The sequence below is a fragment of the Lepisosteus oculatus genome, chromosome 16 (assembly GCF_040954835.1).
Source record: "Lepisosteus oculatus isolate fLepOcu1 chromosome 16, fLepOcu1.hap2, whole genome shotgun sequence".
Taxonomy (NCBI): Eukaryota; Metazoa; Chordata; class Actinopteri; order Semionotiformes; family Lepisosteidae; genus Lepisosteus; species Lepisosteus oculatus.
The window spans coordinates 5,206,096-5,233,812 of NC_090711.1; the positions used below are offsets into that span (position 1 = coordinate 5,206,096).

Sequence of the window (27,717 nt, forward strand, 5' to 3'; positions counted from 1 at the left end):
TAAAATAGAAGTTACTCTCCAGAGAATAAATATCATAATTCATTAGTACTTTTTTAAATTAACTTCTTAAATTAAAGAAGAAATGTTAACAGCATCACCCCTCTGCATATTGAAAACCTGTGTAAGGGCATCTGGATTAACAGAGAAAAAAATTACATTTTTTGAGCCCACATTTACATTTTTAAGTAAACATACATACCTTAAGATTATTGTGATCCGCAATAACGCATGTAAAAAAAGACAAATGTAGTATAATATTATTAGGATTTTCTAGACTACCTGAAAAAAACTTTTTTGTAGCTATATTTTCTACATTGTTTTCTATTAATATTACGATGGACTAAAAGTGAGAAAATTCTTCAGTTTATATTTTGTATTTCTGTATTATACATTAGGAAAGCTACTAAACTGCTCTTAAACTTGCATTTTAATAAAAAGCAACATTAAATCCTTAAAAAAACCTAAAATACACATTTGTAAATTGTTTTCTGCTGTTGACGTATTTGATGTTTGCTGATTAAAAGTGTATTACAGTATACACAATGGCAAGGAACAAATCCCAGCCACGTGAAAGATATTATATCAAGTTATAACTTAAGCATCACATGTATGACTATGAATTAGAGTCAATAACCCATGGAGTTTTATGCTTTTCACTTAATTTGCAGGAAGCAACCTTGATGCAGTGCAATTACAGTTTGACTGACGTTTATTATTTATGAGCATGAGGTGTAAACTAGTAAGAAGATTTGATTGCTATCCCTGGGCAACAATAATGATCAAACAGTCTAGTAAATAACCAGGTCACATTCACCAACGTGTCAAATGCTCACTGGAATGGAAATGCAACAAAGAAATGTCAGTTGATATGATGAAAAAGGTATAAGAAATATATAAAGAAGTGTCTGTTTTACAAGACACACATTCTGTTTAACATAACCAAATGCATTGAATATTATTAATCACTCTCTACTTTTTCCTAATGAGGACATTTTAAATAAACCTGAGGCTTAAGGAATTACAGTGTGTTATTAAGAATGGTCCAAGTCTGGGAATACAATATACTGCTTCTGGAAATGAACAAGGAAAATAAGTTCAACCTCATTCCTACCCTTTCTCTTGGGTAGAAGGGCATGAGGATTTATAAGGGGATAAAATAATAATAACATTTCTTTTGTACAATCCAAGCAACTAAAGAATAGTAACAAGCCCCTCACCACTGTGTGCCAGGTCTTCAAGTAACGCATAATTACATTGAAATTGCTCTTGTCAAATCATGTAATATAGGATAGGTTAGGATGCCTGCAGCTGCTGTTTTCCCATGCTGATTTTTTTTTGTCATTGCTAGTCAAAACATTTGTCACTGTAGAAACAGCAATCATGATTTAGAGTCACTCACACATACTGTATACCACAGACACAGAGAAAAACCATGATTGCATATTTATGATTAATCGAATTATTTCTGTGCTGCAAATGTAGGGAAATGGAATTTCAATGAGAAGAATGAGTTTTTAAGAGCAAAATAATAAATAAATACTCCAGTTAAATGTATTTAAATAATATTTTTCATGCATATACAATATCCTGCATTTTTTTTCTTTCATATTTAATCACAAGAAAGAAGACCTAATACCTTATAATTAGGACTAAACTAATTGAAACGAGATGCTGTGTTGCACTCTTTCTTCTTATCAAATATCAAATAAGCTTTATCCTTCATACGAAAAGTGTGGCCAAAGGTGATTATTAAGGGGAAACTAGAGTTGTAAACTTGTGTGCAGGCACACAGGCATCTTGCAAGATACAGGAGTATCTGTTGAGTCACAAGCTGAAGATATCCTGGCCATCTCAATACCACTGAAACCCTGGCTATGTTCTGCTGCTGTCAGGGTAAAACTAGTCACAGTCAGCTAATACCATATCTCAGACTTGATCTAGTGATGTTTGAATAAGCCCAATGTGAATATATTTAATGCAAATCTTCATAACCAACAACTTAATATATTAAGCAGCACATTGACCAGCACACACCTTCACTACATAACAAAAAAAGATATTGTGCAGTAGCTCTGGAATCAATCCAAAGCAGTGGAATCCAATTCATTCTGAGACAGAGAAACAGAGAAGACTAGGAGCGGACCTGTTTCAAGTATTCAAAATCCTCAAAGGCAGTGACAGACTTCTAAAAAAACAATAATGAAACACACACCAGAAGTCTCAAATCAAAACTGTGTAGAAGTTCAATTAAAATTGAAAACAAGAGGCACTTCATGCTTATGAGAGTCTGGAACAAGCTACCCTGTCATATTCTTGAAGCCAATATGCTGGCTTCTTTCGGGAAACTGATTTTTATGAGATCAATTAGCTACTAACAACCAGGCTAGATGGGCCAAGTGTCCTTTTCTCTTATGTCACATTCTTATGTTCTCATACCAATACTAGTTTAAGTCCATTTGTTTAATTGTTGATCATCAAGGAGGAGTGATGTTTTCTTTTCTTTTTTCTCTGAAGCATTATTATTAATTTCCATTTTTTGTTGACAAGAATCTAACTGAGCCCATGAAAGGAAATTTGAATCAGCGTACAGTTGTTGGCATACAGTAAACTGTAAGATTGGTAGCAGCTGATTTAAGGGTGGAAGGAAGACAGTGCAGCAGTGAAAGGAAACACAACATCTTATTGAAAAAGTATCATTCCTAAACTCCACTTAGACTTAATCCATGAATGTGACACTTCAAAAGACAGGTGGTGAGTTTTAATTGTTTTTTTTTTTCATTAAACATGGAGACCAACCGAACTATTGAAAAACCTCATCAGCCTTCTTACTATAATAAAACACATCCAGGAAAGTGGTAGAACCCAATTAGGTTCATTTCTATTTTTCTATTTTACACTTGTTTATTTTATATCTGCCTAATTTGGAATCACCAGCAGGGTCCTTACATCTCAGCTTGTAGTGACAACCCCTGTTGCTGTGACCTCATGAATGAGAAGGTGCAGACAGGCTCCCCTATCAGGAGCCATTTCTCCTTCAATAGGCAATAAGTTCTGTAGCAACATGCAGAAGCATCAGTGCCAACTGGAAGACAGATGTATTCTTCACAGATGTCATTGCGAGCAGTAACAGGGATGGCTACCGTAGGTCTCTTGGAAACAAGAAAGCTCTGGTCAATTAATCCCAGTCGTACCCCAGCTGTGCTTGCCTTACTTGCATTATCCTGGTCACAGTCAGATAGTGACATGATCAGGAGATATGCTCATGACATGTGGATCCTGAAGCTCATTCAGAAAAGCAAAGCCCGGCAGACTATACTCTTTCAGAAATCGTGAAAGAAACATAATATTTACTTGTTTGCATTTTGAGAAAAAAACATACAGTAGTCAGTGCTTCTTTAATATTCCTTTGTTAATCTATGCCTGTCATAAATGGATTCAAGCATATTTTCCATATTTTAACCTGACACAAAGGAACAAAAGTGGATAAAGAATAAGTGGATTCATTTATGCAAACAACTGCCCTGTCCTTGAAAAGAGGTCGATTGCAGTACAGCGGATCTGCCTGCTTTTCTTTCTTTCGCACTGAGAAAAAGAACAGTATGAGTTCTTGTGCGTCATCCTTCTAATAATATGCAGCAAGTTTCAAGCAAACCTGGAGGGAAATGTAACACAACAGTGTCAGCAGAAAAGGTTCTTACTGAAAATGTAAGACAATAACATTTTTGCACTGATTTTTACCAAGGAGAATATAATACTGTCACACAAACGTCTAGTGGACCTGATAAAAAAAAAGAGAGCATCAGAGCAGGAAACCCCAAAAGACATTAGCTGGGAGTTCAAACAACCATTAAATATAATCTTTCTGTTATTAAATGTGGGTTTTCTACATGAAAAAATTCAATATGCCTCCCAGAAACAGTGCTGAAATACTGCTGTTGCTGCAAATAACACATTGAAACAAAATATATGACAACCTCATGAGCTGATAACAGTAAAAACTGTTACTTTTCTGTGATTTAAAAATAACTCAGTTTCTGACTTGGAACACATTTTTCTCTTAGGTTTGATTCTATGAGTGTTTTTCTTGACAGGTCCCTCAGATGGAGAGATGTTTTACTGTAAAAAATGCCCTCCGTCCACTGGGGAGATTTCAAAGACAAGAAACCAGACAAATTTCCACACTGATGACTTAGGAGTTAAAATAGCTTAAATCCCTTTTACCTAAAACAATGAAGAGTTTGTTGGTGTTTTCATTCAGGTGTTCCATATCTGAAAAGGAACTGAAAAGGTAACCCAAACAAGTACTTACATTAAAAAAAAACAAAGCACAGCCAGAGGATAGAAATGAGATTTATGTGAGAATGTATTTACGACACAAAAAGGGTATAAAGAGTGTGCATGTTTCAAAATACTTGTCCTCATTTTGGAAAATGATTTTCAGTGCTGATTTCCTTCAACAAACAACTTGATGAGGCAAATGGAGTACACTGTTTGCAACCAAATGACAAAGTCTCATTTCATTTCAAACACTTTTGTCTTTGAGAAGGACTTTTACATTATTGACCAGTTTCAGCTGTCTCATAAACATAGTTTGCAATGTGATTCCCTTGGATTGGCCGGTGTATTACTTTCATCCTCAAGGAGATAATGAGCTTTGATCTCAGCTGTTCTCATAAATTAATTGCCAGCTGAAGAGAATGAAAAGTGCAGTGCTATTCTCACCTGTACATGTTAACAAAGAACTGCCCTTTTAAATGGTAGAACATATTTCATTGCTAATGAACATCTTTGGAGTTTATAATTCTAATATTTGGGCAGCTACACACAATTTATTAAGTTTAGTATTATTTGAATGTAGGAGTTGCAATGACACTGTAAAACGGGGTGTTATCACCCAATTAACAGTAAAACCTTTTATGTATGTGAACAATCTATTGTCGATATACATTAAGAACCTGTTAATAATCCTTACTTGTAATCAGTTAGTAATATTTTATTAATATTCTACTAACATTTCTACTAACATGATCTGTTAAGCTATTATAAGTAGTGTAAAAATATGACTCTATTCATCAGCACTCTTTGATACAGAACTAAAGTTTTATACTGTTGGTTAAAATGTAATGTTAATTAGTGCTTAATACTCATGCATAGTAAAAATGCTCGATCAGCTGCTCATGATGAAACCTGACCTGTAATCACACATTCTGGACAAATCAGTAAAAGTGTTCTGCTGTTTACACAGTCTGATCATTGGCAGGAATAGTGAACAGCTGATCAGTATTGCACATTTAGTGCACACAGTGATTAATCACCAACTTTCATCCCAGCAAAAGTGCAATATTGAAAGCACAATACTGAATTTACATGTCATTCAGCTGCTCAAAGTGCCTCAATGAACACAAAGTCAAACGTTCATGTTAAATCCAAGTAAAGAATACAGAAATGCAATTTTCAACCCTTAAAGGGTTACCAGTAGATCTTTCTGATAATCAAAAATTTGATTTTCAGACAAGTTATATTTGAACTAAAAGAAAAATATCACAATCTCCAATTGTCATTTGGATGGGAGGTAATAATTTATTTGTGATTCATGTGAAGCACATGGAAATGTACAGTGTGTGCACAGCTAAATTATATGGTACAACACATTCCTTTCCCATTCAGCATAAAGGCATCAACTATCAAACACACTATCAAACACAGGTAGAGCAGTTGCAATTTGGGCTTCACTTAAAGAAAGAAGGCAACAAGAGGCCTCATATATAAAACATTATCAGCACAGCAATCAATGGGGCTGCAATACTCCCTCAAACACACTATCTCATGAAAAAGGGACTGTGCATTCATGCCACCCTGAATAATAAAATAGAGCTTTGAAGCTGAACTGTAAATCTTTCTGGTCCTGTTGTATTTTCTGTGTTATTAAATCAATGCATTTCCTTTAGTTGGGTTGCACTAGATCTTTAAATGTTCAATCTTTTGCAAAAAAGCTGCCATTTGCCCCTCGATAAGCAGCCAAAGCATTTACTTTGATCATCCCTCCTCACTGAATCTGTGATATCCATCTGTCATATCACTCCAGTCTGCATTGTGGATGTGTCTGATTCATCACATCTTGATCTTTAACAAAGAGCCAACCCTTTGAATCTTGTATGACTGTCTAAGCCATGTGCTCCACCACCAAAAAGTCTTTTTTTATCTTTTGTTTTTCAGTTTTCCAGGAGAGGATTTTTAGACTGTCTACTTAGAGTGTCTTTTAATATATAGCTAGGATGAACAATTAGCCACAATATGTGTTGTCTGTGCACAGCACCGAAAAACTGTGCTGTTCCACACTGAAGACATTATATGGACAGCACTTTTTAGGTCATGTCTTTACATGTGCTCCTCATAAACCATCATCTTTGAACCTACAGGAGTTAGTAGTTCACTGAACACTTTATAGTGATGTCCAGTACGACATTTGTTGTATATATCCCTTTTTATTATGTATTATATTAGGTTTGGATTATTTATGTTGTTTTGTATTATCTTATGTGCTACACATAAACGGTCAATTCAAAACGTGAATTGCAATATTTAAAAGCTTATAGAATAGAATGTAAGTGAATAAATAAAAAATAAATACATAACAATGAAATTATATTTATATAATAATCTAAGACACATCTATAATATAATATAAGAAATGTGTTAGAATTAATCCATTGTCAAGTTTGAACTATCTCTAGACACTTTGCAATGAATCATGTTACAACAGGTCATTGCAAGAGCGTAAAACACCATTAGATGCTTCAGTAAACATAGTTCTCTCATTTAAACTGGTAATAGGATAGGGTCAGCAATCGTACTTTTAACAATATCTGTTCATGTGATGGATTGACACATTCTTCACCTTGCAGAAAAAGAAAGGTAGAATTGTTCAGAATGTAATATTTCTCCATCATTTTGCAGACTAACATTTGTTAAGCGAAACACATTTTCAATGTGAATGTATGGTCTATGTAAAAGATTTTCAGTTGACTTAATTTTCCTTTTAACAGGGAGCACCTGTCCTTTCTTCACAGAAATAAATGAATAAAGAAACTACATTCTGAACACTTTAGTCCCAATGAATTTTCAAATATCAGAATACTTGTGGACATTCAAATCTCCCTTCTACCTCACACCAACAGTCCTGTTTCATCATTATTACCAAAGATACTACCATTGAGAAACGCTTGGACTTGTCTGTGACATTTAGGGTGTCTCTTAAATCATCAAATAATGTCAAAATGTCAAAATTTCTACTCAACAACAGACTCAGAAATAAAATCCATTTGGATCTCAGTGTAATAGAATTTGATTAGTCTACTAACCCATGACAGAATGACATGCAGTAAATACCCAGTCAAGAGATATCAGGACTACTGTGTACTAGAGTATAAAGTACATATTTCTATATTAGAGTAGGCTGTTGGATTCACTGGGTAAAACTAACACATAATTCAATGTAACACATACTGTAGCTCTGGTTTTTATTTGTATTGGGAGAGTTTTGCCCAATGATTTTTATTCCATGTCAATGATTAGTGTTTTGAAGAAGAGCTACATTGCCGATTTAGCTATAGAAGTTTCAAAAAGGCTAAATCTAGGAAAATGTTGTTGTGATACACAACGATCCATCCTTTATGAAGAAGATAACTTCTATTGATGATAGTTTTAGATTATTTGAAAGTTCACCACAGATGGTAGATGAAAGTAGTGAGCACAAAGCTTTGATACTGAAAATAAGTTTCTCTTCAAAAGAAATATGCAAATAGTTCCAAATAATGCAAATAGATGCCTTGGATTACCCTTGAGCAAACATCTTAAGTCGATTTCATGTATAGCTTTATGATGAGATTGTATTTGTTGTTGGCAAAGTTGCCAAAAACACATTTAAGCTTGATTTTAAATTTATATAACACTAATTGTGTTATACAAGTAATTCATGCTCTGCTATTCACTACAGAAAAAAACATTAATAGACAATAATAACAAACATTCATGAGTCTTTTCTGTTTTTCTGTATTTTCTGTCTGTTTTAGTGATTATATTCCTTAAGAAATGTGAGCAACAGCCAGTACTGACGTACACCCCAGTCTGAGCTGTCCCCTCAAGAAATTCAAACTTCACTGCACATATGTGCCTGATACACAGTCCCCATGTTCCCAATGAGTGAGTGCGTCATTACCCATTTAATAGACACACGTCCTCTGGAGATCTTTGTCTCTGTTCACACTTGCTTGTCTAATTGGTGACACTAATGAAGACAATGTTTCAATGGTCTCTAATGTTTTATTTAGATCATAAACATATACTGTATATGGGAAATACAATTGTGCATCCCGTTTCCACACTGAGTCAATGAGTGTCCACCATCAAATGGGGATAAGTTAACCTGACTACCTTTATCCCTTACAGATGATGTTGATCACGTTTTCAGGTGCAGTGAAGGTGCAGGTTCTTTGTAAAGAGGCAGAAGAAATAAATTGTGGTGACTGATTGTCAGGATTCATTCCTGGTACTCTGTGATCTCCGATCTCAGCATTTGAATGAGGAAATTAAAAAGTGCCTTCTTTCTATCCTTTAAAAAGAGGATAAAAGATTATTTATTTTTAGTCCATTGAAATGCAGTGAAATTTTACAGTACAGTAACATTTTATTTTGGTCAAACTAACTGGCAGAAATGCAAAGAAATTCTGAATGTTGGGGGGATTAACACTGGGTTTAGATGTATATAACAAAGTTTTGTAAGAAATAAAACAATATTAGAAAGTAAAAGTAAATTGCATCATCAAAATGTTCAGTCTACAGTACATTCAGTAAAAAGAGATGTACTGCTACTAGAATTCAAAATGCCATGGCTTCAATACTTAAAATGCAAACACCAAATCAATAAAATGGGTCTGATTGAAGATTAAGCTCAAAATTCTGTAACACGACCTCATAATGTCCCATCCATGATAGCGGTAAGAGAAGGTCTGAAAATATTTAAAAGCACTGTCCCACTATTTGGTCATTTCAAAATCTGTTTTGAAAAAATTAAGGTTTAACCAGAAAATAGTTTGATTCTCATCAGTTTCTATTCCCAGTATTTACAGTATTATGGTGGTGAACAACCACTCTTCTTCCTAGAGCAATGATGGAAGTAAATTATCAGTCACCTGTGTAATCCAAAACTGTAATCCAACCGTGAATAAGGTTCAACCAGGGTAATGTTGTAACTGTACTTTAAATTACATGATCTCAAGTAGATGGTTATTTTTTAGTCCTTTTACCTTTTAAGATGAAAAGTATAACCTAAATTTAAAAAGGAGCAATAGGTATGTCTTCAGAGGTCCAAAAGATATCACTAAAATGTGCACAAGTAATACCAACAAAAAAAATGTATCTCTGAGAAAACCTTAGGGCTTTGAATGGCAAACCTTGCAGTTACAGTTGCATTTATGTGAACTTAAATGTTCTTGAGTGGCTGGGTCTGGTGAATGCCCTTGGCTTCAAACATATCCTATAGGCTTAAGTGGCCTCTAAAAACCAACTGCAGTCTCACGGCCCATTTTAATTTGTGCAGTTTTACAATCAAAGGACAACTCATTTTGAATGGAAATATTCTAGCCAGATTATTCCCTGTAGAAAATGACCGTTGACATTTACTTCTTAAGGACTGTGTTAAGACTGGTTGCCTTAGTTCCAGTTAATGCATCCTTCACAGCAATAGAAATACTGAGCCTAAATTAACAGATCTTCAGATCTTCACTTTGCACATGCAAGTCATCTGCAATGAACTTTTCCTGCGCTGTTTATAAACAAATATTGTGGCTAACTGTTTTTCCTAGCTATATGTTAAAAGACACCCTAAAAATCCTCTATAGGAAAACTGAAAAACAAATGATAAAAAATACTTTTTTGGTGGTGGAGCACATGGTTTAGACAGTCATACAAGTGTCAAAGGGTTGGCTCTTTGTTCAAAATCAAGATGTGATGAATAAGACACTTGCACAATGCAAAAATGCCGAAATTGATTGTCTGGTTTTCCTTAGCTTTGTGTTCTACATTAATACATGGGAACACAAAGCAAACCTTTTACATGCCAGACATTTCCAATCTGACTTCTCTAATAAGTGTTCCATCTCCGTCAGCTTTATGGATTAATTCAAAAACAACAAGTGCAACAAATCAGCAATCTACAGCAGGGTTGTGTATGCATGCAAATCAAGGATGTTTCTGTGGAATGATAATTAAATATTTGAGGTCTGATCATGCCATGGCAAGTCCTTGGCAAAACTAATTCTTAACAGGTTTTTTGGATGTTGCTTTGTAAGAATGTTAGAAGCAAACAGAGGCTGAAGACATTCTTGACATACCATGGAATATGACACACAAAATTGGAAGCGTAGATGAAACACAGATCTTTCTGCCCAGCTGCAAGAACAAGAGTGTTTCCTGTGCACAGAAACTGTCTTCTGCTGTAAACATTACTTCAGCTGCAAATGTGGCCTATTATGACATACCTAAAATTGTCAATTCTAGCTTGTAGTTCCTCATACTGTATGTGCTCAAAAATGCATGCATTTGGAATTTCATTTCAGTATTTAATTACTGTAGTGCTAATAATGAAATGGAAACAATGTTCCCCTTTTCTGCACATGGCATGCATACACCACTATATTTTTGCTTGAAGTGTCTCTGATTATCTGATGCAAAGTGATAGATGACTTCTAATCTAAAAGTATAAAAGTATAGTTTATGATTGTTGGTAGACGTGGGAGATCTGTAATACATGGTTTTAACTGTATTGTTTGTTCTCATAGTCCACAAAGGAATATGGGAGTTGAGGAATGAGCAGACATAAATTTTGCAAGCAAACTACACTGTACTCTAAAGGGAGAATAACATCAGTAATGTTACAAAAGCTCATTGCTATTGACTAAAAAAGTCCACCATTAGAAATAATAATGGTTAGTGTTTAACAACCTACCCTTTGGCCTTCATTTGACTCCTATACATAAGGCACTGATGGTAGTTTTAAAGAACAGTTCACTGAAAAATAAAAATATAACTTACAGTTCTTATACACTGTAGTTTAATATGAAGTAGAATTGCACTGATGATCTTATTCCAACTGATTAGGTATTTCTTGATGAGAAATACTATGTACAGAAAAAAAATCTCACTTTAATACAGGTATGTGTCACGTGTGTCACTGTCCCTTTGCAAACCAAGGTGGATGGTGTTTTGTAAGCCATGAGTCTTGAAAGTAATAGAGTAAAGCTTTTCTAACCTGTGATAAAAAAAACAGAAGTAATGAATGAGAGGCCATAAAAACATGATGGCTTTTTGTAATTGCAAGCTTTGCACTCTGTATGTGTGACTTTAAGAAAGGAGTCTTTTCCTAAATTGCACTAAATATTATTTGAGCTTATTAATTTTTTCTTCCTTCCCTAACTCCATTGCACTGGTAAGAGAATAAACTATTTTCTTACAGTATGTGTAACACCATGACAAAAAACTAAATCTAAACACATACACTGTATGATCAGACAAACAGCTTGTCTCCAGGAATTCAAAATTTCTTACTATCACTAATGCTAGTGTTCTTTTCTACCACACCAGTATTCAAAACTTCTGCAACCTTAATTGAAACAATATCTAACACAAGTCTTTGCCTTTTATATGTTTTATAGCATGTAAAAGATTAACAAATTGTATAAAAAATGGTCAGAGAATAGAAAAGGCCTAGCATTTGTACACTGGTTAGGGAAAATATTGTTGTATTTATAATACTTTACAGACTAATATTTAGATGAATGTAAAATAAATGTACACACAAGAAACAAAAAGAGAAATACTGCCGAGGGACCTGAGGAATATTGAAGTGAATTATGCAGCTGTGGCCTTTTTAAGCAACTGTGCAAGTAATGCGAATTGAATGGTTATCTTTTAAAGCAGTAACATCCAAAAGCAACACATGCTGGGTTGTAAGAACAAGAACAAAATAGCCTCCAATTTTCATTTCAATAAAATGCCTCTGGAACTTTTGATTTCTTACCTTGTTTCTTGAAAAACATATTATAAACATGAATTATATCATATTTTATAAATATATATTTTTCACCAGATCGGTAGTCCAGTGTGCATAGCAAATACACTAAATAGAGCATACAGGTATTAGTAAACTACAAAGCTGTTTCTATCAGTCTGTTTCCTGGGATTTGAAGAAGGTGAAAAGGGAATTTGTTTTCATTGTGAAAAATGTCATTGTAGCTCACTGCTGTGCATAATTTTTGCCAGCAGGAAATTGCATAGTCATTGACTTTTGAAAGGGGTCTCAACTATTAGAGACATTTAGAAAGCTGAGTCAGCTGAAAGAAACACTATGAATATTAAAATTAAATTAGATATTAAAGCATATTCATATACAGTGCTGTGACACAAAGGAAATCAACACTCCGGTCTAATGGATTTAAAAAAAATATTTTAAGCTTTGGTATTAAATTAAATCACAGAAAACATTAACAAAAATACAGACAAAGACTGATATGCTTTCAGCATGAATTCATTCTGACATGCTGTCAAAACATTACAAAGTGATTATCAGGTATAACCTTGCTGAGCATGAATGCAATTCTCCTGGCATTACAGACTCAAAGACTCTTAAGTCTGATCAGCCTTTCAACAGACAGCTCTGAGCACCTGCAGTCAGATGATTGTGGTGTTCTCCTGTTGATTGCATTGTCACATTTTTCCCACAGATATCCTAATGGATTTGAAAATTCCACTGGATTCCATTTTAACCCTAGTACTGTGTGGTCTTCCATCATCTTGTTGGAAAATCACTGCTTGTGGATTGTCTTGGAGGAATGCAAACACTGTTGGCTCAAGAACTTTGTTGTTGCATGCTAAACAGTATGGTTACATATATCGGCACCAAAGGCACTCTTGTATTAAATGGTTCATGCAAGATTTCCTAATACACCATCACACATTCACCACCCCACTGGTTGGCTTGAAGAATGAAACAGAGAAATTGTATGTCAGTACTGCTTTGGGCCACAAGAGGGCGGTTTGGGGACACGACGTAGACAGTAGGTAATGTACTGTAGGAAGGTTTTCACGTTTGCACAAGGAATGGATTTCATCTGTCTGTAATCTGATTGCTCTATAAAATACACTCAAAGAGTGTTGTCTATTTAGGTTTAAGATAAATTCATAAAGTCTCGTAGGGTGGCAGTGGTGCTGCAGGAACACGTTAGTTCTAATGGCAGAGATAGAAGGTCGTACTGACTGCTGCCGTGTCAGGGGGGCAGCTATCGTTTTTTTATGTCCCTTTCCAAACAGGAGCAATTGGTGAGATTAGTCATATAATAATGGAAACGGGAAGACTAGCAGGTTAAGATGATTACCTGTGTCAACCCAGTTCTGTATTTCCCTGTAGTAAAAGTGGGGTTTGGTGTATAGATCCTCCACACGATGCTACCAGGATAGGCGAGAGGAAATCTGCTACAGTGTACAATGAGATATAGCTACAAATATAAAGCTTTAATATATTGTACATTGTCCTACTGATGCATGGATATTAAGTCAGACTTATAGGAAATTAGAGTAAAAGCTACCCAGAAACATTTAGGACAAAATTTAGACAAAATCTGTAAAGCACGTTACAGTTGTGCACCAAAAAATAAAGAGGCAATCTCATAAGATGGTTGAATTTTTTTTAATTGTTCTGATGCAGTATATCAAGAATTGGTGATTGAAAACTGTTATTTAGAACGTAATTTTTATTTAGGTGTTAGCTGATCACTATCCCAGGGCTGATTAATTTGCCATTTATGTGTTTTCTTTGTTTTAGACAGGAGTTTAAAGAACTTGCGAAACAATGTTATGGCATACTGTATACAAAGTTGTCTTCCAGTGAGCTGTCCTGCATATATTATCCTTTGGAATGTATACAATTTGTCGATATGCATTGCATTTAAAGAGTTCACTAAATTGATATGGCATTTCTTGTTCTAAGCAACAAAAAAGGTGTTCCCCATTAGAGATATTTGAGCTTCTATTTCACATTTGTTTATAGTTCAAGCATACCAATACACTTAACTTCAGCTTGTTTAAAAATGAAATGTTATTCTTACGTGTTTCAGCCATTTATCTGGTTTTCAAAAATTACATTGATCTATTGGAATTCATTGTATGGATTAAACTGGTATTTAAACATTGTTTTGTTTCTGTCCTTCAAAACATACTTTAGGACACTTAATAGTATGCTTTATAATAGCGTTTAACCACTGCACATAGAGACAAACTGAAGCAGAAGGACATGAGAAAGAAGAAATGTTTAGATTTCTTATCTAAACATTTCTGTTTATCATGGAAAGTTTATCATGGAAAGCAAATTCATTTCTGTGTTTTTCTAGAAAGTAATGTAAATTGTCCATTTATCTATCTAGAGATTCAGGGGTAGATAGGTATGTGAACACAACCCCCTTCTGAATGCAAAGATTTCATCATAGAAGGTGATTAAATGTGCCACTTCCCACACGCTCTGTGAAGAGTCAGCATAATGCTGCAGTAAACAAGAGTTTAACATCTCATGGGGCAGCAAAGGGTGTGCGTCCCTGGTACAGAATGTACTCTTTGGGTGCTACTAAGAGATCAGGCACAGATCATAAAGATGACAGTGTCCTGAGAGAGGTCCAGTTGGGTGCCACACAGTATTCCAAGACAGAGATGCAGTTTGATGAGCAGAAATAATTTATGGATTAAATACAGTAGATCAATGGAGAACAAAGTCCATTCCTCAAAAGCCTGAAGACCTAATGCTTTCTTTTACAACCCAAAGTTTCATCTTTTAATTGAACCTGAGTCATATATTGTTTTATTTTGGGCCTTCTCCTGGGATGATGATTCCCAATTATAGTTAATCTATGAGATATGAAGTTGTGGGAGTAATTACTGTGAAATATACTAGGTTATTATGGTCTCTTCTGATCAATGGGGAGAGAGGGGTGTGTTTTTAATAGACTGGGAAGGTCTGATACTGAAAATCTCCTATTGTTTAATACTCCACTGCTTGACCTGTAGTTTTCGTAGCACAGTATTATAATCAATCGATGGGAGTGCTTACAGTACAGTATATTTATATAGTCAAGGCTGGAGATAATTGTTCTAAATGATAGTACACGTAATGGATTTCTATCACAAATATTATTGATCTCTAGCAAAATGTCAGGATCAAATAACATCGAAGTGGAACAGCGGTATAAAATGCACTTCTAAATGTAAGCTGTTGCCCGTCACATGCAGTGATTTAGGATTTCACCTGATACCTCAGCAGACATTTATGACTAGGAACAAAATGCGGTCTGGGGTCCTAAGTTTTCAAACACACAGTACATACTTTTGACTTTCATTTTTTAATACTCCCCTGTGCATCGCTGCCAACCTGTTCACTAATTAATGTGAGACCGAAAACAGCGTTTTAATATCTGCAGATGTTGTGTATGTCTAAATTGCATAATATTTTGAGTTAAGATATTTTCTAATTATAGATTTTCGGAAAAATCTGAGAATGTTCACAGTGCCACCTATTGACACATTTCAGCAAGTCTGGCGGTAGCGGGCAAGTTTCGGTGCCTGTCTCTACCAGAAACGCTGTCTGCTACAGTACTGTACAGTATATCTTCTGTGAAACTGCAGCAATGGTGGTGAACTGCCCATAGGTGAAAATTGGTGTATATATATATAATTTATTACTATTAACAATGAAATAGTGTTTAAAAAACCTGAAGTAACACAAATAAGTAATGACACGACTGGGGAGATAGGCGACTCCTTTTTAATTCGTGCAATGGTGATCTCAAATGAAGGCATGCTGCTTTAAAAAATGCATGATTTTAGTGAAATGTGACTTTGCTGCCATCTGGTGAGATGTACAATAACATGCAGAGATCAGAAGTGAGTGTTAGGTACTGACGTAATGAATTTTGCATGAATGGATCAAAGCATAAAATGGGTATTTACGACTTTGATAACTAAAAACTTGTAAGCACTCGAATCTCATGGTGTAGTTAATTTAAATTATGGGTTTATTTTAGTCTAGAACCTTTAAAAATAATTAATCTAATTTACTCAGACAAGGAGTTGTAATTCCACCAGCTCCATTTTAAAAATAATAAATAAAACTACCAGGATATTTGTCGTTATCATATGTGGAATTGAAAAATGTTTTGACACTCCAGAATCCAGATGTGATTAAATATTGGAGAGGGAAACACAGATAACAGAATTCCAAGTGAACAGGCATTTTGAAAGCTAAAATGACTTTATTGCACGTTATGTTAAATTTAATCGAAGATTTTTTAATGTAATGTTCATCCTTGACTTTTGAAGTCAAACAACACTTTAAATTATTTGCAGTGAAGTATTTCCACTTGTGCGATATAATATTGCACGTCAAATTTGACTAAATATAAAATTATTTGAAGTGCCTCTCGATAAACTTTAGCTTCTCAAAACAAGACAGCCGTGACATCTGGTGGACGTTACAAATATTTTTTTTTCAGGAAAATGAAACAGGAGATTACTGTGGATTTGTAACATAAATTGTTTTTTTTTTCTTATACTTGTCATTGGCTTTCCAGAATAAACATCATTTTACGGGATTTTTACCGTGATACTAAAACATCTCAAAAGGATTCACAAAACTGTAGTAAATTGACCCTGTGTCCTTCACTTATCTAGGCAAGTGAGATATTTTAGAAGTGTTGTACCAATTCATGATTTGTGGTCCTGGATAGCCAGTTCAGTTTGTTTTATATTAAATCATTCATTCAGTCATTCCTCATTGGAACATGTGAGTTTTGATCAGAAGTTTGTTCCATTAAACTAGGAATGATCAGCTGTGGTACTTGAAAGCAACATGGTGTTTTAATTTCAAATCTCTGTGGTCAAAATAAAATTGTTTTGGGTGTTTAGAGATTGATGATTTAGGGTGGCACAAAAACCCTCCTGAATTGTGGCTTTCCAAGATCATTTCGCTACTAGTGATAAGTGTTGCCAAGTTAGCTGATGACTAAGCATGTGACGGGTTTGTTTTGTACAAAACAGATTGAAAAAAATTCTGGTTTACCGTGAATACAGTACATGTCGATAATGCATTTCATCTCCTTTTGTGTCAAAATCCATCTCAAGAATCTCTGCAGCCTCAGTTTGCTTCTAACATTCTTAAAAAGCAACATCCAAAAAAAATGTTAAGAATGATTTTGTCAAGGCCCAATCAGACATCAAATACACATCTAAATAAGTAGAAGTAATAATGAAAATGACCGATAACACCATGCCTTATCTCGCCGTTAATCAGATGCATTTCGGCTCTTTACCAGAAGAGAGCGCTCTCGATCCCCTTTCCTGCTTCCTTTCCTTCTCCCATCAAACAAAAAGTCCTTACACCATTCGTTTTGGATTAGATTTAAAATAAGATCAGTACACTCTATAGATTTTCAGATATCTATAGAGTGCACTGAGTGTATTTCAAATATAATTGGTAAAAATTAATAAGTATTTACTTGAAATAATGGTGAAAGCAAATAAAAAGGATGTCATCTGGGTCAATTCATACAGTAGTGTAGTTCCCTCTTTTAATGTACAGTAAAAGTACATACTCGAGCAAACCTGCAAAAATACAGCATGAATTACAAACAGATGACATGTAGGAAATAAATAATTGTATCTGAGCAGGGTAAAAGCTGCTTTTGTGTTACTATAACCAATTCTATGTATATAGTTTAAAAATATCTAAAAAAAAACCAATGCATGCAGGGTTGGTTATATTAAAAAAACATACCTGGTTAGTCACAAAATAATGATCTGGTGTTGAAATAGGGGCACAGCTCTTTAAAAATCACTTAAAAATACATACATCACAAATAAATATGATTTTTGAGGTTTCTCAATTTGAGTTTTTTCCAGTGTTTTTTTCTTTGTGTATTTTTGTTTCAAAGTTTATTTTCATGCAGTTTTTAAGTGAGGACCTAAAGAAAATCCTCAGACCTTCCTGGCAAAAATTCATATACTGTATCTCATGTGTGTCTACGTGCTAATGTCTACGTCCATTGTGGTCAGTGTTATGCTATTCATTTGTTTATTACAAAATAGCTTCACTACTGTGAAAGCAAACGTAATTGTTGTATTTAAAGGATATTGGAGATCACATGTTTTTGAGAGGACCTCTGCTTTTATAAATGACAAGTACAGTCGTTGGGAAACAAATATGAAGAATGTCTCCTGTAGCATAATGTACCCTCTGCCACCATACCAGGGTAATGATTTTGGAATTGCTGGTTCACTTGCTGGTTGACCAACTCCAGCATCCGGTCTTGCTTTGCAGGTCTCCCATCCAAATGGTCCATTGGAACACCTGTCTGCCTAAGCTGCCAGTTCCATTAACAGGAGACATTAATCATAACCAATTCTCAGTGGTTGGCTGCAGTTGCACAGGAAGAGTGGCATAAAGACGGCTTATCCTGAGGGTGATCAGACCTACTGTATGAATCAATGCTGCCAGGACGCTAAGGTTAATGTTTGTAATGATTTGTTATGTTTTCATTTTGACAGTGTCACATTTCAATGCTGAAAACCTATTGTAACACATTAATCAACATGTTCACATATTCTGAAATTTTGTTTGGCACCTATGTTTAAAGTATTTTATTAAATTGATGAGACATGAATGTCATGGTTTTTTGTACATCAGCATATTTTTTTTTCTTTCTGCATTGACATCTTAAAAGTACACACAAATATGAATACAATTAACTAGAAAGGAAGAGTGCATCTATGTACAGTATGTAATTCATGTTTGTATAAACAGAAAAATACAATTTGTCTTGTTAAAATGTCATAAATATTATTTGTGTTTTATGTAGTAAATATGAGTAAAGAGCATGTAGAGTATGCTGAAAAAAATGGATGCAGAAAATTAACATGGAAAATAGTTTGGTTCACCACACCATGACTGTATTATCCTTATGGGGAAAAAAGATATTATAGATATTCATGGAAATGTTCTAGATTCTCCAATAATTCAAATTTGGTTATTTTTTAACCTCTTTCTAAAAAAGAAAGAATACTTCCTGGAAAAGTTCAAGGTGAAAGCTTCATTATATGATCCTTGCTAGGGCAATGAATATTAACATTAATTTATGTTTTGTAAGGTGCTGTAATTACTGAGCAGTTTGTCCTTCTTAATTGACCTGCCATTAATCTTCAATTAGCTGGTTTGAAAATCACTTTGGAAGGAGTGTAATGACTCATTCTTCCTAAAAAGTGGTTGGTGCAGTTCTTGGTACACTGTTTCTTTCTTATTTACTTAATAAAACACAACTCTGTTCAAATAACAGCAAGGTGTAAATATTGATTTTCTCTGCACTTTAAATTTACTATTTATTTGAATTGTACTTCTTTTGTAGAATTGTCACCCTAATATAGTGATATTCACCATATATCCCAAAATGCTAATATTTTATTTTAGGAGTAATCCGTAAAGTGTGTAACAGTTTATAAGTAAGGCAAAAGAAACAAATGCTGAGCTGCTCCTGCATAAAGACAAGCTTGATACTTATTACCTGAGGCCAACATATTTAGCCAACCAACACAAGCTTCACTAATAAGGTATAATACTTTAGACAAGCTATGTTTCAGTAATAAAGTACTAATACATAACTGACAAGTAGCTCTTAGAAAAAGGTCTTCCTTAAGACAGCTGAACAGTATATCCGCAAAAGCAATTTATAAATGGTTTTCTAGACTACGGCTGAGACACTCACTGAGTTTAAAGGCAAGGATAGCGAAAACTGCCTGGAAGGTCTGAATTAATACCCGAAAGCAAACTGGCAATATAGTTTACTCACTGTATGCAAAGTTATACTCAAAAGTCAAAATGCAAGTAAATTGTAAAGGTAAAAGGGAAATGTGTACTTTAAATGAATGCTCTAGAATTCTCATGCTGGTGACCAGGGATACATTGCACAGGTAAACGCATGCACTTCCTTTAAAGCTGTTCTAATTTCATTAACCAATATACTGTATAATGCCTTGTTTATTTGTAAACTAAAACCTCTTTTGCCCATTGGTATGCAATTTTCAGTAAGGAATACAAGCAAGTCACTCACATCAAATGTAAGACTAAAATTATGATTTAGAATAAGATAAATTTAAATTAAATGTAACTAAATTAGTATATTTAACCATTAGGTCTTCTTTGATGGCCCAGTGCATAATAGGGTTAAGGTCAAGGGTCAGATTTATAGATGGTTTAAAAAAAAAGTCTGATTTATAGATGTTTTAAAAAAAAGGTCTAAGGACTGAATGTAACTGCTCATGAACAGGATATAAAGTTAAAGGTTACATAAAGGAAAATGGATAACAAAGAAAGCTGTGTTTCTCCAATGCAGTTAAAAATACCAAATCAAAATTGTTGCATAGAGATTCTGGCTTGTGAATGTACTGTAAACCCACCACTAATGATAAGTTCACCTCTAACGATAAGCATGAACTCATTATTCGGGTGAGAAATATGTTAAAATATTTCCCATTCCCAAGATACACTTGGAAAAATCAATTCTCTCTATTACCTATTTTAAAGACACTATAAGAAGATTATCACCGTCTGTAGCTGTGAATTTTTTTAAATTTTTGAACTTTGATAGTGGCGGTAAGTGTCAGGAGGCTGCCTGAGCACAGGCAGAGCGCGCACTGTATGGTCTTCGGTGCAGTATACCAGTGTGTATTCGTCTGCAGAGGTTCCGGTTCTCTGGTATACGAGAGAAATCTTTCTCTAATCGGAGAAATTAGTTTGTGCCGCCGGTGAGGGGAACGCATTCGGTTCTACCATGAACGCCGTCTGCGGGCGCGTGGGGATCTTAAATAGCAGCTCAGATTAGCGTCAGGTGTGGAAGCTGCACGTTCCCACGCGCCGTTGAGTGGGAAGTGTGTTCCACTGTCACAAAACCAATATTTGTAATTTTGCTGGTGATAAAAATTGGTAAACACTTTAAAAAAGTGCCATACATTATGCAATGATACATGCTACATGCTTAAAGGGCACTCTATACACTTTGCATGATGCACTTATTTTAGTGTGATTTATTAGAAGCACGAAAGCACTTCTTTTTAATAGTAAACATCTGCTTTCAAGTGAGAAATTGAAGAATACAGCAAGGACAGTTAAATCTCAATTCATGAGTTGCTGTATTAGCAGATGGCTTAATGCCATTTTCATCATCCACTTCAACCTTTTTTACTTCAGGTTCAATGCATAATTTGAAAAAACTGGTTTAGAAAAGCTGTTGTAGGAGCATTTGTATGCAACTACTATACAGTACAGTACTGTATATCCTTCACTTCTGTTTCTGTTTCTTTTGCTTTCACAGCAGTTATACAGTAGCTGAGAGATGTCCATAAATATAAACATCTGATGTTTGAAGGTCCCAGATGAAACAAAGGGCAAATGTATGGACCTAGCCTCGAAGGCCTAGCATTAGAATTAGGACCTTTGTAAAAGGCTTATCACTTTTGTTTCATTTTTTACAGTAAATACTGCCAAACCCCATTCAAGATTCTCTCGAAGCATTTATCGAAAGTCACGCTGTACATCTCATGACTAACATGAGCTTTTACTAAAGACAAAGTTGAGAACTGAGCTCTGTTTGCACGTTTTTTTTTTCGCATCTCTGATGAGTTATTTGTCAAACATTATGTTAAAAGCTGTACAGTACATCTACTTTACTGAAACTTAAGTGTGGGAAATTTCTATAGTTCCAATTCTGCATTCAATCATCATGTATAATTATTATTATCAGCAAAATGCGTATGGTACTTTATGAAGTTATACAATGAGTGTTAGTTATGCTTTTTAAATAGTGTCCTTTCACAAGCATTAAAGACCATTGAGATTGATAACAGAAACAAAAAAAATTGTTTCAGGAAAGGCATGAAAAAGCATTCAGGATTGGAGAAAAGCAGATTGTGACATCAGTTAGACTTGACAGCTTGACAAGTTGGATCATTTTCAGAGGTCAGTGCATAATTATTTTGACCAGGTAATTAATTACTCAAGATTTTGCTTGATATGAGCAATGTAGGACTAATGCCCTATTAAGCGGTGCAAAGCTGCTTGAGTAGGATGAAAATTATAGATTTTCAAGCCCAGGTAAATGATGCTTTGTGTATTTAAATCTCTGTTTTCATTCTGTATTCACAAGCAGACAGCTACAGTAGTAGGACCATTCTTTGTGCAGCACCTGAAAGCACAAATGAATTGCAAACCAGTCCAGTCCCAGGAGAAAACTTTAGACTATAACACATGGCCTGAGATGGTTAACTCAGTGCATGCAGAAAGCATTTTTTGTGCCGGCGTAACATGAGTTGTTGAAGAATGTCAATTCATATTTACCGTCACGAGTTTGAACAATCTTCAATTAAAAAACCTTGTGAGAATTTCAGAGTCAAAACTATTTTCAGAGTGCTCCTGTATATGGAGAAATCTCTGTCCAAAAAAGTAACACATGGGGCATCTTTAATGGTAAGAAAACACGAAATCCTAAATCTCACGTTCAGTAAAAACACTACAATTTGCTGATAAATCATGGTACATGAGCATTGTTGTTCTGTAGGTGATTGTTCAGAACAAGGTGATTGTAATTGTTAATTATTCTACTGCATAGGGTTAACTAGCAAAATACTTAACATTCAAAATGCAATCATAATACCACACACATCAGAAGTTGTACTTCAAAAATGACCCAGGCAAACTTAGCAGAAAGCAATTGTACAAGGTGCAGGCATATGATAACACCCTTTCCATTAGTGAAAAGCCTTTTCTATTTAAAACTGCTTAAGATCTTTGTGCAGAAGTAAATCATGTACCAAATCAGTGATTCTGATTAATGTGCATTCAAGATGGATGACATGAAACCATTCAATCACTGAAGAAAGAATCAAAATTACACAGGGGAAATGCTGAGGCAGTAACTCACAGCTTATTGCTAAGTATCTGAGAATCCCTCATCCAGGTAAAATTAAAGATTTAAATGGGTTTTCATGGAACACTTGCTTGTAGAATTAGATATGTATTCCACATTACCACTCACATTAGTACGTTTGGCGCACAACTGGAAAATATGCAAAAGGATACCCCATATTAATCACTTTCTTAAAATACAGTCACTTCTAATGGGAGTTGAACACAGACAGGTCTCCTTTTTATTTAATAATTGTCATTCAGTCTTCAACTTCTTTCCGATTAATCCTTCTTAATCCTAAATGTATTCCTGTTCTTTACCATCTACACACAGGACACTATTTCCCTTCAGTATATGCCTTTAATGTCCTCTAATTTGTTTAAATGTTTATCATAGTTTCTTCCTTTCATCATTTGTAAAATACCCATAATGCTGTTTTAAAGAAGCATTGTTTTCATTGAAAGCAAGCACTATGCTTTCTGTCCATTTTAGCAAAGTATCAGGTTTTTTGGAGCAGAAGACAAGTGAATAAATAAAAAGCATTCGTAGAGTTTTGTAGTTACTTGCTATTTCTCCCATTTTGCATCAACTTAGTGTATATATAAATAATTGTAAATTTTTAGGTTTTATTGAAACGTGATATTCTTAATCATTGGTATAAGTGCATTCTTCAAGTTTAAGGGTTTCTTGTCAGACTCCAGTAGGAGCTGAAATCTTTGCTAATTCAATATCTTTATAATGCATGCTCTATTATATTAACTTTGCTCATTCACCCTCCATTTATAACAAGAAAATAATGAGAACTATTATGTTGCTTAGTGTAATATTGTCAAGATGTTTGTGAGAATGTTTAAAATGTACAATAAATAAATGTTACAGTATATCATTGGTAACCTAAAACCTTGTCTATTACAACTTTAAAACAGTATAGTGAATCCTTGCACATTTCCTTTAATTTGCAGTTCTTGAAAGTATTTAATAAAAATGAAACAGAAGTACCATTGTTTAGAGTATGTCGCATTTATTTTTCCAGATTATACAAAAACAATCAAAACATACACAATGTGGCAAGCAGCATATCAATTTAGTGCATTGATTTTAAAGTAGTTGCTACGTTTGATTATAATTTGAACATACCATCAGTGAAGCTCCATTTACACAATGTCCTTCACATTGGCACCACTTGTTTCTTAGCAAACTAAATAAATACATTAAAATAAATACTACATAAAACAAGAAATTTCCATTACAGTTTGAACATCATGCCATTGCATCTTTTTATTAAATGTACAGCCCATTACTGGAAAATTCCCAATCTTATTTTTTTACCTGTGTGACAGGAGTTTTCCAGCTTCATGATGAGACCATAAAATGTCTTAAGCAATTCACTTTTAAAGCAATACAAATAAAGCGCGAATCGCTGCATTTTATTTATACAAATTTGTACGCTATAAAAATACTGTGTCGACAGGAATAACTCATATCTTTCTACTCATATGAAGACAATGTGGCTAAACACTAAAGCTCTGCAACACTCAGCATTCTGTATGTACAATAAACGGTAGATAAAATGTTACAATTCAACCATTTACATTTCTACAGAATTTTTACAAAAATAGTTTCATTCAGTGTGCAAGTGAAAATACGTTTTTAAAGCTACGTTCTTAGCCATTGACTTTGTACCGAAATGTTTATTTTGTTGTTCCCTTTACATTTTCACATTGGTTTTTCCAAGTGTTCATACCGCCACGAAGCGCAAGAGGGTAGCAAAATCCATAACTTGGAAACGCGGGTAAATAAAAGTTACAGATATGATTAGAGTTTCACTCCTCCTTACCAATAAATAAACTAATAAATAACGACAGCAATGACAAAACCCCTATTTAATATATCGTAGTGGAGGGTGAATATTCAAGTGCCCAAAACAAACAGGGTTTCTACAATACAGTAGACTGCAAACAATACAATTATTACATTCACGCAGGTCTACATTCCAGCATTTTCTTGAAAGCCTTTCTAAAACTGTCATCCAGAAACGCGTAGAGGAAAGGATTAAGACAAGAGTTAGCGTAACTCAGGCTGGTGATGAAATAGGAGATCCCGATCACAAGAGGAGTCGTCCTCAAATCGGTGGTTAGAGCAACTATGGTGCTGAGATGGAAAGGCGTCCAACAAAATAAACACACCGCTAACACGATGAAGACCATGACGGTCACCTTCTTCTTAGCTTTGTCTAGGGCTTTGGCGTTGGAATTCAAGCGCATGTTTCTCAGTTTGTAAAGCATCATCGTGTACAGGATACAGATTGTCGACACAGGGATAGCAAAGCCTAGAATGAGGGTATATATCCGGCTGGCTTTGAACCAAAAGCTCTCCGGACTGGGGAAGCTCAAGGCACAGCTCTTTCTCTCCATGTAATCCGGGACAGTATAAACCCCAGCAAAGACGGTGAAAGGCATGACTATCAGGATAACCAGCACCCAGACGCACAGGCTCACAATTTTGGCTGCCCGGTAAGTGCGGTGGGGCATTCTCTTGGACCTCACCGTTGAGAGCACTACCAGGTAACGATCGACGCTCATCACCGTAAGAAAGTAGATGCTGGAGAAGATGTTGTAGTGATCAATGGAAAGGATGAGTTTACACAGCACTTCCCCGAAGGGCCAGTAGTGCAGGAGGTGCTCGGCAATGTTTATAGGCAGGACGAGGGTGAACAGGTCGTCAGCTATGGCCAAGTTCAGAATGAACATGTTCGTGACCGTCTTCATTTTGGGGGCTTTCAAGATCACATAGATGACAGCGGTATTGCCAGTTAGTCCCACTGCACATATCACAGAGTAAATCACTGGCAGGACAACATAGAAATCTGGGTAGTAGAACTGTCCAGGTGCTGTGCAATTTGAATCGGTCCTGTTATAATAGTAGTAATCCATAGGATGGCTACATATACTGCTTGAGTTGCTCGTGTTGGATACATTTTCCATTTTTAATTTTATTTCTTTGCTTTATTGTTACAGTTGGGACACCACAGATTTGTCAAAAAGATAAAAAAGGCTAAGTTAAATTTTTGGGTTTTTTTTTTCAGCGGGCTTTTAGTAGCGTCATCTTGTTTAATTCTCGTCAATAGTTATTTTATTTGTGGTTTAGACATCACGCTGCGTATCTGAAGGAAATGATAACAGACATTAAACAATAGGACAAGCAAGCGTGCCAGTGCTGACTTCTCACACGCCTGCAACTTTCAATCAGGAAAGAAACAAAATTTAAACAGGAGATAAGCATACCGCAGCTTGGCAGTACATTTTAAACTAACCAGGACATTAATTCTTATACCAGACATTTATCCAGTTTATATCAATAAATATTTTAAAGTTTCAGGAAGCTAAGCATAAACAAGAACTGCTTTGTTTTTGGTTAAAAAAATATACGTTTGTTTGCCTGGACACGAGAAACAATACTGAATGCTGTGTCCAAAACAAAAAGCAGGAGTAACGCAAAGATAAAGATGTATTTCCTCACCGCCCTTACCTTGGTCGGCACTTCTCGCTGGTCCCTCTGTCTGGATCTTCAACACATCTCGCAGCCTGTTTTCCAAACAGTTAAAGGAGGGTGTGTGGATCGGTGACGTCACCTGCTCTGGGAGGTTTTTTCCAGATTCAGTGCGTGCCTCATAGTTGATCGGCCTTTATGGCCAAGCCTAGTGTTGTAGGTCTGCTGCAAATTATAAAATAAATATTTGCTGTATAATAGAAGTTGCAAAATAAACTTTTTTATTTTTTAAAAGGTTTGCATTGTTTTTTCTTAATAGGGTTTAATTTAAAACTGTTTTGTTTTTATACTACCTTTCCCTGTTTAGCGTGATGGGTGTTTAATAACTTTCTACTTGCTTTTCAAAAGAGAAATGAAAGTTATGGAATGCATAACAAAATGGCAACACAAACAGCCACAATAATAAAGAAATGTGGCTATTTAAAAGGTATTTAAAAATACCTTTTAAAAGGTATTTAAAACCCTTCCAGAACAAAATGGTCTTGAGAGTTGCCTAAGATAAAACGTTATGTTTCAGCTAACTGTAGTCTTGTAATAGGGGCAAGACTGGGAAATCCTGGTTCTGATGGTCTTGTGTGTCTACAGGTTTTCTAGCCCTGTTCTAAGCTGCAGCATTTGAAGAACTGGAAGTTGTTAAACTGGTATCATTCTACCAAAAATGAGTTGATTCAGGCTGATAAAAGCTGACTTGAAATGCAACCTCACCAGCCTTCCAGGAGCTGGGTTGTCCATCACTGCTTCAGAGATACGCGATTGATTAATGATTGAGGCTTTGAAAATCTTAGGATTGGCTTGATACACAGTGAGTATGAGTCATCAGAGACAGAGACCCACACTGGGGCTGTGCATTTGATAAATGTGAGGCAGGTTTAGAAGACAGGAATCAGTTCTGAGTGTAGAAAGATGTGGGTGTTACAGTAGAAGAGGCTATAGCTGCAGATTTATTAAGGTTACAAAAAGATCATTTAAAATTCAAAAAACTGTTCTGAGCAATATTACAGTAAATGGGAAACTGGAAACAAAATCTTCAGCTTTGCAAAAACCTTGAAAAAAGCTCCAAGTAGTGTATTTTGTATCTATACCAAGGTAATCAAAGGTAATCTATGAGGGTAAGTCATTAAAG

The 27,717-nt window shown here is 35.1% G+C and overlaps 1 protein-coding gene across 2 annotated transcripts; it reads right to left on the reverse strand.

The window, feature by feature from the left end:
• Positions 1–24,062: 24,062 nt before the first annotated feature.
• On the reverse strand, positions 24,063–26,693 carry npbwr2b (neuropeptides B/W receptor 2b). 2 transcript variants are annotated; one of them, XM_015364963.2, is made up of 2 exons: positions 26,574–26,693; positions 24,063–26,208 (listed from the first exon to the last, which is right to left on the reverse strand). In XM_015364963.2, the coding sequence occupies exon 2, from the start codon at positions 26,027–26,029 to the stop codon at positions 25,022–25,024; it is 1,008 nt and encodes a 335-aa protein (XP_015220449.1). In that variant the 5' UTR covers positions 26,030–26,208; positions 26,574–26,693; the 3' UTR covers positions 24,063–25,021. The 2 variants fall into 2 exon arrangements, with proteins under 2 accessions (XP_015220449.1, XP_015220450.1); XM_015364964.2 differs by having other exon boundaries at positions 26,565–26,693.
• Between the last annotated feature and the right edge of the window lie 1,024 nt (positions 26,694–27,717).

Bases quoted from the DNA above. Each gene is read 5' to 3' on its own strand.
- npbwr2b (XM_015364963.2), bottom strand. From the start codon at position 26,029: ATGGAAAATGTATCCAACACGAGCAACTCAAGCAGTATATGTAGCCAT.